Here is a 15928-nt window from a genome sequence, read left to right as displayed (position 1 = left end):
TTGTGGTGGTGGCGGAGGGAGATGGTTCTGGATGGGATGCCAAACACTGGAGCTACGGGACACACAGCTCGACGGCTACCTAAACCACAAGTCCTATACTGACATACATACATATGGTGCCACCACCAAAAGAAGAGCTAAGTCGAAATAAAAGGATAATGACCCTGAGAGAAAAATCATGTTTCAAGCAAAACCTTTATTAGTAACAAAAATCCTCTGTCTTTCCATATTTGTCTCGTCTCCTCTTAACCACAGCCATCACAGTCCAGACCTGAACGTTCTGCTCCAATCAAAGAATTTCAGTTTGAACTCAAACAATACTCACCCAAATAAGCGCCGTGATTTTTGAGCTCCTCAGGGAACTCCTCTATGTAGGAAGCCTTGGGGGGGACCACCTTCCCCTGCCGTGTTTCCTTCAGCACTGCCCCGTTCCAATCATAAGCGCCAACAGCTCCCACCAGTATCCCATCCTGCAGGACAGATGCAGCCAGTTTTCATTTTTGTATTGTTCGTTCCCTTTTTCCCTTCTTACTTGCTCAGCACAGAACGATTTTTACTGAGAGATAAGAAAGTGTGCGCTGTATTTGGTGAGCTGGGCATCATCATAGTGCTGTGGGTCAGACACGTCTCTTTGAAGATCCAAAGGACACACAGTGCTGGCTTTCTCTGCTTCTGTGCTGGAAGGATTGTGGCTGTGCACCGATGGAGTATATTTTTGTTTTAGAGTTGTGCTCACGCTTTGCACTTGTCTCAGTCAGTCAGTGAGATGCCAGTTTTTGTAAGCACACCAAAGAAAACTAAACCCTGACAAACTGTGATAAACCAGCCTTAGTTTAACTTGTGGTTGCAGCAGTCAGCAACCTCATAATTTGAACTGACACAGGACCTGCCACTCATGGAAGCAAAAACCAGGGCTAGCATGGCTCGCCTGCCTGACAGCGGTCGTAAGCACTACTGGTAAGCTAACCCGCCTATTTCATTTGACACCCACATCAGACACCTCTGTAAGGCATCATTCTACCACCTCCATCCATCACTCTCCCTGGCAGATGCAGAGAAGCTTGTCCGCGCCTTTATCTCCTCTAGGCAGGACGACTGCAATGCACTTCTCATCAGGATCCCTGACAAGAGCATCCAGAGACTCCAAAACATCCAGAACAGCGCTGCCAGGGTCCTGATGAGGGTGTGCAAATACAAACACATCACTCCCATCCTGAAATCCCTTCACTGGCTCCCTGTCCCCTTTAGAATTGAATATAAGGTCTACCTACTCACCCACCAGTGCATCAACGGTCACGCGCCCCTTTACCTACAGGAACTACTCACTCTCCAAACCTCCTGGCGCACCCTCCGTTCTGCAACAAATCACAAACTCCAAGCCCCCAGAACCATACTCCACACAATGGGCCTTCTCGTCCGTAGCTGTAAGGCTGTGGAACACCCTCCCTGTTCATCTGAGGGCCCAACAGTCCACCGATGTTTTTAAGAAAAACCTTAAAATGTATCTTTTTGAAGCTTTTTTCTTCTTGTTGTCTTATACTGCATAGGTTCCCCTGGTTTGAACTATTATTGGTCTTGGTCTTTTTATAATCTTTGCTTTTCATGATGCTAATTTTACTCTGTAGCACTTTGAGATTTTTGTAATATAAAGTGCATTACAATAAAATGAATCATCATTATTATTGGAATATGTTCCCTTATTATGTTCCTTTATTGCACGCTTGGGGTCAGGACTTAACTTTGACCTTGCCTGGTGAGATCGTCCATATCGCCACCTGTCTACAACCACTTTGAGACATTAGAGAGTCACTAAACCAATCAATTCTAACCACTCTTATGCCACCCAAACCCAACTCCTGCTTGGTTCTTATCTGAGAAAACAGAGAACGAAGTGGCGTCTCTTGAAACGGTCATATTAAGATCGAGCTGTAAATGCAGTTTTTCCAGACATAGACTCCAAAAGAACAATTAACCAACACCAGGAGCATGCACGGGCAGACGTTCTCAGCAGTTCAGATGTTCTGACTCTCTTCTTACTGGATTTGTCATGGGATGTCTCTGATGTATTATTACGCTGGTTGTCTGTCCAGGTAAGTGGTTGCAGACAGGAGGGGATCCAGAAGTACAGTATCGCAACAGAACTCAGATACAGATGGTTTCACCAGGCTTGCTTTGACCCCGATTCCTGCCTAGACCCGTCCATAACAGAATGGTTCTAGTATTGACCTAGTTCATACTGTATACGTAAAGCATCGCAATCAAAGCATGACCACCGCAGTATGTGTGTGTGTTTGGCTCAGTAATTGCAGTTTTTAGCATGACTCATCTTGTGGTGAAACCTAATGCTGTTAACAGTGATAAACACAAACTACAAGGGAAATGTTTTTCACCGCAATTTTGGACCATTTCAGTCTTTCTCCCTCCTAACATCACTCACATGAATGCTAGTTCATGATCAGCATGCTCAGGCATTTAGAGGTGGACCCGTGTCACGCTCTCTTAACTAACCAATAAGGTTACCACAACTTCTTTCAAGGCTCATACATATTTAGAGCATTTTTCCACGCACCAAGCCGCACAGGCTGGGCTGCATGTGGGGAATTCGACTGCTTCGACTGTTAAAAACCAACATTTTCACACAAAACCAAACCTATGAGCGTAATTAGCCTCAGAAACGAGTAAGGACAGAAGACACATCCTTCAGCATACTCTGCATCACTGACTTATATAAAGGGTTACTCTACTTTATGAGCTCAGCTCTGTGTACACAATATGCCTACAAAACAGTTTCCAGTGTTTGAGCTCAGGAAGGATTCCGGTTTCTTCCTGAGAGATGGAATTGTGTGCTCACCAAGCTTGAACTACATTGCTCTCTGACAGCAGTTATATGTGGTTTGGTCAAAATGTTTGGTCAAAATGGTCTCCATGGCAAATGACTGAAACCCCAAAACAGCTCAACCAGTGACCTATTTCTTCTGCAGTAGCACATACAGGCATGCTATGCTACCTCGTGCCTTGGAACTCATTATATACACAAGTTCCAGTAGTAGGATATTATAGGGCACGAGCAGTAAAACCCATCTGGGCCTCGAGGACATTTTTTCTCCTAAAGATCCAGCATTCCTTCCAATAAGTTATTCTACTCTCAACACTCAGGTTGGTGTCGTTGAGCATCCATGGAATCTGGCCTTGTGGACAGAATTTCCAACCGTTCCTGACACCCAGCTGCAAATTCTGCTTTCTATTTATTTTCCATCATAAATGGGACAGATTCATTTCTCCCCTGACAAATCTCACTGTAAAGTGGAACTGGAAAATCAAAGCATTTGCATCAGCAAATGTCTGGAAAGAGCCAAAGAGTGAATGAGAGAGAGAGAGCGAGAGAGAGAGGTGAACGTTCAATAAATTGGAGTGAGCAGCAGGTACAGTTGAGGAGATGTGCCTGGTCTCCCTAATCCAGCTGTGTCACCCTTAAAGCTGGCCCATCTGTAACTACACGCTCTTGGATATAATTACAATCCTCTAGGGGACAAAAGGAAAAACAAGCCATTCAGCAGCAGAACTGACTCAATGTGTCTCACATTCTCACTAATATGTTTCCCTGGAGAACATGTGGTGTCTTATTTCCCATCACTGCCTGGCTGAAGTGGAAAAAGCCCCTTCTCTTTCTGTCAGGGGCTCCTAAATCAGGATCACCTAAACCTCTGGGGCCACACAGCAGGCTCCTCAGAGGGGGGACTGGGACATGATAAATGGCAGGTTCTGGAGAGGAGTCATGATGTGCCAGAAATTGAGACAATGTGTGTTGCTCTACGTGTTGACAGATGGTATGAGGCAACCTGGTCGCCTAAGTACGACTCACCTCAACGTTGTGTGCGGAAAATCCAGCCTGAGACATCTGGAGGCCAAACGCTGTCCCGTTCTTACTGGTTCCTGAGTAAATAAGTCAGTCTTTGAGAGATGTGTGCACTCTAGGAGCAGAGAATATCCCAACTACCCCCATCTTAGAACAGACACATTACAGGTTCAATAAGGTCAATAATCAGAAGTTGTGGCTTATTTTATCAAACCAAAAGTGCAAAATTATAGTCACACCGCCAAAAAAAACTGGGAAAACACAGCATAATCTCATCCTAGAACCATCCAATTGTTAATTTATGAGAAACTTCTTTGAATTCATCATCATTTCAATCAAACACATTGTTGGCCAACCTTCCAAACTGAAGATCCGTTCCCCGAGTGCATCAACAATGTCCTTCAGCGCTGACTCGTCTGTCACATTAAAGAAGTGTTTGTCATCTGGGTCGCTGGCAATGTACTTGATTTCTTTGAGAAAGGCCTCAGGGTTGATTCCTCTCCGGTTGTAGTAGCCAAGAACCTATGGAGATGCGATTCAAATACCAGTCAGCGCCTTCTATGGAGTGTGTGAGCAAAGGGCTTCGTCGCCAATAAGCTTGGACATCTTAATCTCACAACCTGCAACAGACCAACGTTCTCATTGAGAATGCTGGTCTTTTGCAGGTTGCTGCATGTTTGTGAAATCAAATCAAATCAAATCAAACATTTGATTTTAATAAATAAAATGCACGTCAGGGCTGAGCTTTATGCTTAAAATCACCTTAAGAGGGATATTGTTGGGATTGGGCAGCATGGCTCAGAGGAGTGGCCGCCTAGCAACTGAAGGGTCGCGACCTTTCACGGATAAACAGTATAGGAAGTGGATGGATGGATTGAAAATGGATGGATGGATTATTGGGATGTTTTTGTAATATTATAAAGTAATCAAAGGAATGTGAAATACATATATAAAAATCAGAAACAACTGGAAAAGAATTGTTTTTTTAATTTGTTATTTAAGTTTTATGTACATTTTCAGAGCACTCTGAGGGTAATTCTAAGCTTTAAGACACATAAATGTTACAGTTTTTCCGCATTTCATCCACTTAACAACTGTAAACTCCGGCTATTCTGCAAATTGAAATTCTCCGTACTGAAAGATATGACTCACCAGTAAAACTATAATGTTCTGATTCTAGTAACTGTCACTGAGAACAGAGGACGGTGTCCGTCCTGAGCTGTGTTGTGAAACATGCGAAGGAAGAGAAAGAGCAGGATGGAGTCACAGTTGTATTTACATAAGTTTATCCTGTGGGGGATAAGGCTGTTTCTCATGCAGCAGGCATCGCCTCCTAACTGAAGCCCTTCCATAACTAAATGTAAGACTTTGAAAACATTTTATGACCCTAAATTCTGAAAATCTAATTTAAGGACCTGCGGGAACCCTGTCTACACCGGTGCCAGTATCGTCCCCAGCTCCAGTTGGGACCAAATCCAAATGACTTCAGTGTTTTCGCTCAGATGTTTGTAGACTGCTAAAGCCACTAGATGGGAATTAAGTGTGCCATTAGCTCGGCCCAGTAGTGGAACGAACCCCATGAGCATGCGGTCTGGACGGGATCATTTACACCTTTAACTGCACTTCCACTGAGCTTACTTGTGAAGCTCCCAGAGGACTCTGGGTGTTTTTGGCTCCACTCTTACCTCAGTTGTTGAGGGACCTGGTTCAACTGATGAGGTCACCTCATTAATGTTTATGGTGTTTTAATGCTGCACTGGAAATTTAGGAGCCGTCAGAAACCCTCAGAAAGTGGGAGCCTAAATGAGGTGAGTAATAGGTCTAGCAGACTCACGGCGATGGCGTAGCGGGTGATGCCATCCTCCTCGCTGTCCTCGATGGCTTGGTCCAGATCAGCGCTGTCATGTGACTCTCCGTCAGTTATAACTATCATCACCTTCTTGGCACCGCGGCGACCTCCTTGTTTAAAGGCTTGTGAGCTGTGGCAACACGGGGCACATGTTCACTGAAGTGAGTGACGGAATGAAGGCTTCCATGTGGAGATCTGAGGATGTTGTACCGTGCTGTGCTGATGCCGAGAGCTGTGTTGGTCTCCTCCCCGCCTCGCTGGTTGATGCTGCGAGCTCTCTTCACCACTTCCTCAACAGATTTGTAGTCACTGAGTTTGAACTCGTGGACCACCTTCTCACCATACTGAACAACTCCAACCTAACCACAGACACACGTATATATAAACAGTCATGGCACAGAATCTGCTGTCATGCCTTTAACACCGGTGTTCAAGTTATCCAAAAAGGATCACTACCAAATATATCTCATCATTCTTTCCTATCTTGCACACCTGTATTTGACCGGGTCCAATGTAGAATTTCTGAAGAATGTTGATGAGGAAAGCCTGCACTTCGGTCCAAGGGTAGATAGAGTTTGAACCGTCCAGAACAATGACGATGTCCATGTAGGTCTCACATCCTGAAAAACATCAGAGATGAGAAAGTGACACGACTGCAGGAGGGTGCTGAGGGGAAAGAAAAACTGGAAGAAATGCATGAATAATCCCTCTCTGTCAATCTCCATGAAGAAAGATACGTACTCTGAAACGCTGGGGCGATAGTTCTGGAGAACTTGAAGCTAGCATTAACTCTGGAGCATATGCCGGTGCTGTAGTATGAGCTGCCGCACTCATAGGACCACAGAGGCCCACAGGCCTGAAACATTAAAAGGAAGCATTTTTTAATAAGCAACATTTCTGATCTCAACATCAGCACATGCTGTCAGGGAGGGGACTATTATCAGGCCTTTTTCAAATGTTCTGGTCAGGCTCTATTTGAATAAGGTGAATTCAAAGAGCTGCGAGCAGTTCTCACCACAAAGCTGTTGTCTTTGGGGTTAGACGTGAGCGTCATGCCCAGCCTCATCTTGTCCTTCCGCTCTGATACGTTGGTCAGAGATATCCTTCCTTGAGGGAAAACCAGAGATGATCTCACATACATGAATACACAAGGACTTCCTCTACCGACATCTGGGATCTGGTGGTTTGTTATTCCTGTCAGGCTGGCCGACGTCGTGTCGACAGACTAACATTTTAAAGTTTGCTTGACAAACCGTAACTAAGAGGTACAACACGTGCGTGATCAGTGTGGAGAGACATGGTGACATCAAACGTGGAAATGTAAATAAACCATTCAGACAGTAAAAGGTGGAATGACTGGTATGGTCCCCACTTCTGTCTCACACATTCTGCCGTGATGTTTACTGACACACATGCGGACAGACTCTGTTTATCCAGATGCTTGGGGTCAGTTCAGATAGATTGTGTGGTACGTTACCTAGGTTGAGCTTGGTGCAACCGTTCCCGTTGGTCCGTTTGCTCAGTGAGCATTTATATACATCCCCCGTCTGGTAAGGACCGTTCATTTCATACGGGGCTCCTACTAGTAACCTGCAGAAACACAATATCCAAAAGTCAGAACTGATCATTTTGTAAAGTTTACAGCTGACAGCTGCAGACCAGGGGCAATATGTTTTCCTTCCCATTTTTGTTGGTACTTTATGTCTGGAACACCTCAAGGAAATTTCCTCAAAAGTGTCCACTAGGATTCAAGGATGAAACTCCAAGATTTTGGGTGTCAGAGTTCAAAGGGCACTGCCACTGTTACCTCACAAGCTCTGTCCCATTCTTGATACCTCAGGAACACTTTCAGGAAATCCCTTCAACTGTAATATAACTTATACATTTAAAAAAAATTGGTGGTCAGAGGTCGAGGTCTCTGTGGCATGAACATGTGGCAGAGGCTCACAGCCACAGTGCAGTATTTCTAGTTATGCAGGATCGGCAACCAGGTTCAGTCATACAGCTTCTCCTGCACAGGACCATGTCGAGCCACTGGAGGTGATGTTACAACCCACACAGGTCACCCACTCACCAAACTTGTCTTTAATAGTTAGGCAGCATTAACCACTGGGCTGAGATGTGAACTGATACACTCCCCTCTATTGAAAGCTGATGTCTCTAAAATCATCCACCACCCTCGGCATTGTTAGTTCGGCAGCAATATTGTACTGGTTATTGGATGAATGGAGTTAAAGACGAGGCATTTTGGTCATAGACCCCATTTTCCTCAGAAAACCCCGTTGAGTGGTGGACATTCCTTTCCCATGTCTTTCCAAGACAGACCATCGGACGACTTCGCAGTGGGTTTCCTGTGCAGGTCAGAGCAGCCTTATAAATGTCGCTAAAAGGTTTTAGATTACATGACTTGATGGAAAATATATATAAAAAAGTCTGGAATGTTTATTTAAGGACTGATGTGAGCGTTGACCTAGAAGGCAGCCATAATTCAAATGTATTTTCAAAGATAAGAACAAGTGAAGGGTTAAAGCAGATTTGTTTATCGCTGACTTGACCCTTTGTTGCAGTCATGAAAGACCTTCGGGCTTAAATGCTACTGATGTGTGTCTGTTTATCATGTGGTATTTTTACGTTAAATGTTGAGATGCATCAGGGTTTAACATCTCCACAAAGACAGCAATGTTTTTCTGTCAGTTTGTGAAGCGCAGTCTATACGTAACAGGCCTGCAGATGACGATTAAGATTGGCGTGCAAAGAGAAAACAACAAAAGGAGATAACAACAGGGGGGAGTAATTATAGCTAATGTAGAGTTACATTTCAATTACAGTCAGAGAGAGAGAGAGAGAGACGTACGCCCCAGTGTGTTTTGAAACGTTATCCACACACACACACACACACACACACACACAGCTTAAAATTTTGAAGAGGTCTAGAAGCTCCGGGAACAGTAGGTAATCAAATAACTTTTCTTGACCGATGGATTTTGGCTCGTCACCTCCATCAGGGTTGGTCTTAAAAAGAACAAAAGCAGATATGAATCTGAATAGCACCAAAAAGGTGTTTAAGGGCACTGTGAAGCGTTTGATAGCCTGAGAGAACTGTATTTTACCCATCTAATGTTGATTCACCCACTGATACCAACATTTTCATCCCTGACACCTCAGTAATGTATCACACTCGCTGCTGCTATTAGTACTGAAATGATTCATCATTGTTGGAACACTGAGTCCAAACCACAGCTTTGATTCAATGAGGGAGAGTCTTTCAGGTCAGCCTACGTGTGACTGGTGCTGATATTTGCATGTAATTACACTTTTGTTCATTATTAGTTGTTCAATAAACTTGAGTACAATGGAAATGTTTCTGCTACAGGAATGCTGACTAACGAGAAACAGTAACATATGGAATTCTTTTCGTCAAATTTTCCAAACTTTGAAGGTGTTGCTCAGTAACAGATTCCTATTCAGTGCCCAATTGTATCTAATTACATTCCTGGAAAAATTTCAATAGGAATTTAAAAAGCTGAGGAGTCCAAATCACACAGTATCTAGCGGGTACAAAGGAGCAACTCAGAGTTCAGCGGTGCCCCAGAGGAAAGACACTTGACACCACTTAATAGCAAAAGCAGACCAGGGCCAACCTCAGGCTTGGACTCTGAGGCCAAACAATTAGAGAGAGACAAATCTTCAACTTTAGGATTTATAGGTCGGGATCCCTCTGGCCTCCAAAAAGCTACTAACTCCCAAGAAAACACTCGCCCCTTAAAATTAAACACTGCTCAGATGACGTATCAAATATCAAATATTAGCATAAACGAATGGAAAGCAAAGGTTATGAGAACGTAACAGAAATATGGTGCTGTGACTGAGGGTCATTTTCCATTACTGAGTTAGTCAGTACCAGTTCCTCTTTTTCTCTAAGTTCTTGTTAGTTACTTTGGTAAATAAAATAAAATTTAAAAAAAATCATGAAACATTCCCACAGGATTTAAAATGGAATCTACAAATGTGTTTGTGCAGCCAACAGTTTCATTGGTCCTTCAATTACGGACAGGAATGGTCAGCTGAGACGGCGGAGGATTACAAGAGCAAGACCATGGAATCTACTGAAACAGGTTTTGAGATTCAGCTGAATTAAGAACTGCAGACACACAACTGGAGACATTGATATCTGAAAAGGTAAGAAGTGTGTCTTATGAATGACAACCCAGCCAGCAGGACATTTCTAGGTGCTGTGTGCTGCCTTTCATTTCAGTTCTGTATGTGGTGCGTGTTATCAGGATCCATACAAAAAAACTGCACATCCCAGGCATGACTCATATGGAGCTCATAAGCTGCTGTCTTTGTTTTTTTGCTGCTATTAATACCCTGATTATGACTTTACTTTATTGCCTTTGGAAAACTTTGATACTGCACCAGAAATCCAGGTCAGGACACAGCTCCCTTGGAGCAAAAGGGCCATTGTTGCCTTTGAGTTGGACGCTTGCCCCAGGACCTCCCGAATTTAGCCAGAAGCTGTTCAAACAATCTTGCTCCAGAGCTCATTAGAGTCGAACGCTAGCCCCCGTGCGTCACCACTGCCAGAATGGCCGTTTCCCCCTGTAGTGTTCTCATGTGCCTAAAGCTGCATGGAGTGAAAAACTGCAGAGGAAAATATGGAAAAAAGGTTTTCACAGGGTGAGGGGTGTTCATTTGGGGTTTTCTCCTGTTGCTGCTGTGGACTAATATAACCTGCTGTCCTTGGGGGGGGGGTCCTCCTTCCACTTTGAGGCCCCAGACAACCCCCCTGTTCTTCCCCACTCCCCCAGCCTCACACGCTCATTCATCTCTAACAATTCTCACACCACAAAGATGAACAGACATGTCCAATCAAAGCTCACTAATATGACATGTGCCCCGGCACCCCCTCGTGATGGACTGAACCTCAACATGTGGACTGAACAGTTTGATGTCAGCCGACTAACGTGTGATGGCTTTATGATGTGTTAGCTTGCGGTGAAAGCTAGTAATCAACAGTTGGAGACATTCCAGGTACCGAGGGTCTGTGACCTATGACCTTTGAAATATCACTTTTAATCAGGACACATTAAATGCGTTAAAATCAAATAAAACTTTATGTATGAACTTTAGCACGTCGACGGTGAAAACATCAACTCAAGTCTTTGATCAGTCAGTATTGGCATGTAGATCTGAAAGGGTTCATGAGCAGATGAATCACATGAGGAGGAAGGAAGTCATGCGTTTCAACCAATTTTATCAAACAGCTGAAACAAGAACACACTTTTTTGCAAGGCTGTAATTCGCTTTATTAAAAACACAGCTTACGTCTAGACGCCATGAAACAAACACTTGGACATGTTCTGCCATGGTTACCATGCAGGGAACAGAAGATGTTGGGGTTTGAGTAGGTGCCATCTCCAAGCCCACGCTGTGATTAATGAGGTCATCTTTTTTGTTCACGTTTGGATGGAGAGGACGTAGATGCTGTGAAACCACATCCTTGCCCCAAACATGAGCGTGTCACAGCAATCTCACGCTTGCACATCCCGATGCTCTTCTCTGCCATACCCCATGTGTTCACAAATCGAAGAAGTCGCGGTCAACATTCCCGTCGTGTCTGAGTTGGTTTACAACTCACTGTTCCACAAAGCCCTGGTTAATCAATAGTGGATTGACGGTCAGTTGGACCTCCACCACTTTCACCTGGACTTAAATAAATCATTATTTTTTTTTGATGGTAGTGATAAACAATCAGTCCTAGATGATGAAGAACTTCCAGATGACTCCTCAACTTTCCTCCCAGCAAGTCCTCCTCTAACTTCTCCTGCACAACTCATGACATTCTTGTCAACCTCTGCTTTACGCGGCATGTTATGCTAATTAGCAACTATTTATCACCATCAATGACGCTTAACATGAACCTGAGGCTATCATTAGTTATTAGTTACTCCCTGCTCCTTTTCAGCTTAAAGCAAAGTTGTTGTTGTTGTTGTTTTTTGGAGCCTACAGCCTGATCAACAAAACTTGGATTTTACCAAATGTTGCATTTGATAGTTTGTAAAAAGACATTTTTAGACAGTTTCGCTGTTATTAAACTTCAGTACTAAGTGACCATGTGGTTGGATTTTTGTGAATTCTTAATTCACAACACACATGTAGGAGTGCCCTCATGAATTCACAATATTTAATACTGAGTCACTGATAACTAGAATAGTTTCCTTACTTCTACAGCCTGTACCAAGACATCCGTGTTGCATCTGAATCCAAATTTTCTAGATCAAATGATGTTTTCCTACTTGGCTCAGCCTTTGCAAATTTGTAAAAATAAAAGACTTCACCAGCACCCTGCAGTTATTTGTGCGTGACTCGTAACGGAGCACAGGAGTAAAGGTCAGGTCTCTGCTGAAGGGACCTGCTACAACAGTAGAAAAATAAACTGTGCAAGTGGGAGCCTTCTGGTTCAAGTATGCAGGACTGTGTGCCCCATCAGTTTTTCAATCCGAGCCCTTCGTCGGTTGGAGGCGATGTGTCCTCTCATCAACTCCCCATCAAGCAACAGCTCTGGCAGAGTGTTTACAGTAGCGTAATGCATAGTGTACGCCTACAGGAACGAGACAGCGTTGACAGGCTGAACTCTTAGTTGCTCCATCAGCGTCTCACACACGCGAAAAAGTCACGAGAGCAGATGAAGGTGTGTAAAAACGACGACCAAGAAGAGTGAAAGGTTTTTGAGGTGTAAATAATAGCGGAAACTATTTTGTTGATCAAAAAAAAAAAAAAAAATTTTAGGTCAGTTTTCAAGCAAAAATGCATCAAGAATGATATGTGGCCACATCTTTAATGTGAGGCTTCTGAGTGCTACATCCTAATACTGTGTGCACAAAGCCCTTTCATACCCCACCGGCTGTCTATGAAGTGTAAAAAGTCTAAAAGTTCATATAAGTTTTCATTTCCCTATACTGCTTCAATATCTAGCATATGAAATGCCTGGAAGAACTTTTCCAAGCACAGTAGAATCAATAAGCGCTAGTTCTTAATTTGGTCTTCAAAAAAGGCCTTTTGAATTTTGCTGCGTGCCTGTCTTGCTTCAGGTTCGGGTCATAAAAAGCTTTTTTTTTTTTTTACAGAGTCCCTTTCCAGCTGTGATCCTGTTCCTATTCAAACACAGAGCCGAGGGAGACAACTCTGGAAAAGTTGACAAGGCTGCAGTTTGGCACACAAGTTCATGGGCAACATCAGTAATTTTAACAATTTAAATTTTCTTGACAGCTCCGTCGAAGTGAAACCGCTCGAGGGGAAAGTGGAGGTTAGACAGTTAAAAGGCTTAAGTGGCAGCGACAACGTCTGATGCCTATTATAATTCACGCCATCAGTGCATCACTCAAAAACTGCTTTCTAATTTACTAATCTAAGGGATTTCTGTAAATTCAGTCCCTACTGGATAAAACACACAAACTTGCAATCAGCAGAAACATTCCGTGGAAGTGCTGATGCTTGCTGAACACATGTTGTGGTGAAGAGTCTGACACTTCAAAGATGAATCATTTTTATTTGCTTGCAACAAAAACACTCCAGATTACGTTCGAATGGGCAGAAATCATTGCCACATCTTCACATTTGTCTTTAATTTATCCCCACTTCTGTAAGTTATCCATATTCAGATGTTCGGAGCAATAAACGAGGTGAAAGGTCCATAGAATAGGAGAAAGAATAAAAATAGAACGCAAAATCAATTCACCACTTGGAGACACAACAGTGTAACGTCGTACACCTTCCCACCCTCTGAACTCTACAGTGGTTTAGGGTGTCCTCTGGAATATCGTGAATCTGTGATAACAGGAATTCATACAAAATCAGCCAAACTGAGGAATATCTGGGGGCTTACGTGGTTTCAAAATTACTGCATGTTTGTCACAAAAAGTCTGCAGTTTCACATTAAAAAGAGGGTTAATGTTTTGATTAATGATTTCTCGTCTATGTGCGAGACGCCATTTCCTAAGAGGGAAATTGATTCCATGACATCGGTTCTGTGACGCTACGTGACACATCATCACCTTCTTACATGTTGGTTTGCACATTACAGACTATTCTCAGCGCATGTGATAATGCATTCGTGCAATGAACCTGCTTCACCCCTGCTTCACCCCTGCTTCGTTGCTAAGCAGCCTCACTAAACACGGAGCAGCATTAAACATGTTCATAAACAGAAATACAATGTTTTTTCAACAAATCCCATTTTTTTTGGCATCAAATTGCAAATTTTGCATTCGACGCTGCCCCCCCCCATCACAAAATCATGCAATTTTTTGTTCCACAATTTTTTAATAATGGGGCATCAAAATAAAGCATTTTTGACCACAACAATCACAAAATCAGCTGAATCCTGAGGGTGCCGACAATATGAACACATGGATGAGCATCATGGGCACTGACAGAGGTGGGTCACGGTGGGTGAACTGGGGTCATAGGTCATCTGGAGTCTGAAAGAAACTCTGTCATGCCAGAGGCTGGCTGAGAGGAGTTCTCCTGGATGACATTGATCTTCATCCTCCTCTTCATCTCATCAATCTCCCAGACACACTGAGGGATCTCAGCTCCTCAGGAAGAACCAGCTGCTTGCGGTCCAGTCCTGATTGTTTAGCTGCATTCACCTCCCCCCCCCCCTTAGGTATCTGTGAGGAATCCACCCTTCCGCTCTCCCCCTCCTGGATGATGACAGGCGTCAAGTCGCACACCATCTGAAATGTTTTCTGTTGGTAAATGATCTTGGAATTGTGTACTGGTGGCACAGATCAGGGTGGAAGTGGAAGTAAGAGGTGTGGAGATTCTGGCGAGGCGTAAATGCGGTGTCCTGTAGTGTGCAGCTTGTAACCGTATCTGACCGCCAGGCGGATAAACAGTGGTCGGTCTGTCAGGCAGTTGGCCGACACACTCTGGAAGGACTCCTCCCTACAATTCTGAGCCATCATCCCCTCCAGCCTCTCCATGCAGAAGTCTTTAGTTTGTTTCATGTTTGTGAGTGTGGTGGATAAAACACAGAAAAACAAAAAGGCAAACTCATCTGTTGGCTTCAGGTAGGAAGGCAGCTGCACAACACTCAGTACATTTTCATAATTTGATCCCCTTGGGCCGATAAGATTTTGAATGTCTAGAAGAGCTGCCAAATTGAACCTTTCATCCCCATTCAAGTGAGCTGAAGCCAAAACCAGCAAGAGGACAACTCTAGTGCACTTGCTCTGGGACTACTAGGACCACTGGGACGACTAGGACCACTGGGACCACTGGGACCATTGAGCAAGTTTCACTGAGATTAATGAGGCCAGGCTTGGATATTGTATCCAGTCCTCTTCATACGTCCATGGATGTGTGTGTGGAAACATCCACCTAACAGTTCTGACAATATTTTAACATACATTATTCATATTCATATTCATATATTCATGTATTCATATATTCATGTATTCATATGATATTCTTCAGCTATGTGTAATAATTGTAGTGTCACCTCAGGTCCAGCAGCTTTCCTCATACCAGCTGAAAACTCTCAGACTACTGGAAAAACACACACACACACACACACACACACACACACACACACACACACACACACACACACACACACACACACAACTAAACAGTTGAATATGTGGCAGCAGCTGTGTATCCACACCTACATTGCTGCGCTGAATAAATGGACTTTTCACATCCACAGGATGACTAAGCCGTCTAGAGAGCAGACGCATGAGTCATTGTTAAGATGGGAGCACTGTGGGTCACATTCAGCCAATACACCATCGTCACAATAATAAAACCAGGTTATATCATCTTTGGGGGGACAGTGTTTTAGGAACTTTTTATATCTTGAACCAATGGGAGGACGTTCCATTGTGTTGTACACCTTCAAAAAAATAGTTCTTGACTGATGAACAAAGACATTTTTAGGAAAGATGCCTTAATCGCCACCTCTGCATGTGACTGTGAGGACAAGCGGGAGTTTGTGTTGCTCTTTTCTTCCGCTGTTGCTCCACTTTCATGCGTTTACCTCAGCCGAGGAGTCTGATGAGCTCCACGTGTCCACCTCAGACGTGCTCAGCTCTGGTGGTTGGTTGACTATTGCTCAGAAGGATAAAGATTTTGGAATCTGCAGTGTCATCGACAATGTTGCTGACGCGTGAGTCCTGCGGCACAGAAAGACTTTGATTGCTGTGAGCCGTCATCTGCTG

The 15928-nt window shown here is 43.7% G+C and overlaps 1 protein-coding gene across 1 annotated transcript in view; it reads right to left on the bottom strand.

Moving 5' to 3' along the window:
- Window positions 1–15928, bottom strand: part of itga11a (integrin, alpha 11a) — a 53391-nt gene that overhangs the window by 24348 nt on the left and 13115 nt on the right. The window contains exons 3-11 of the mRNA XM_086193569.1: window positions 7183–7295; window positions 6721–6812; window positions 6447–6561; window positions 6198–6325; window positions 5916–6064; window positions 5691–5835; window positions 4213–4378; window positions 3863–3933; window positions 326–470 (exon numbers count right to left, since the gene is read on the bottom strand). Of these exons, the coding sequence (XP_086049695.1) occupies window positions 326–470; window positions 3863–3933; window positions 4213–4378; window positions 5691–5835; window positions 5916–6064; window positions 6198–6325; window positions 6447–6561; window positions 6721–6812; window positions 7183–7295 (1124 nt within the window). The remainder of the gene's footprint in view (window positions 1–325; window positions 471–3862; window positions 3934–4212; window positions 4379–5690; window positions 5836–5915; window positions 6065–6197; window positions 6326–6446; window positions 6562–6720; window positions 6813–7182; window positions 7296–15928) is intronic.

The sequence above is a fragment of the Aulostomus chinensis genome, chromosome 2 (assembly GCF_037954235.1).
Source record: "Aulostomus chinensis isolate RoL2024-O1b breed Wild chromosome 2, RoL_Achi_v1.0, whole genome shotgun sequence".
NCBI lineage: Eukaryota > Metazoa > Chordata > Actinopteri > Syngnathiformes > Aulostomidae > Aulostomus > Aulostomus chinensis.
The sequence above is the reverse complement of the archived record's forward strand: the minus strand, read 5'-3'. Positions and strand labels throughout refer to the sequence as shown.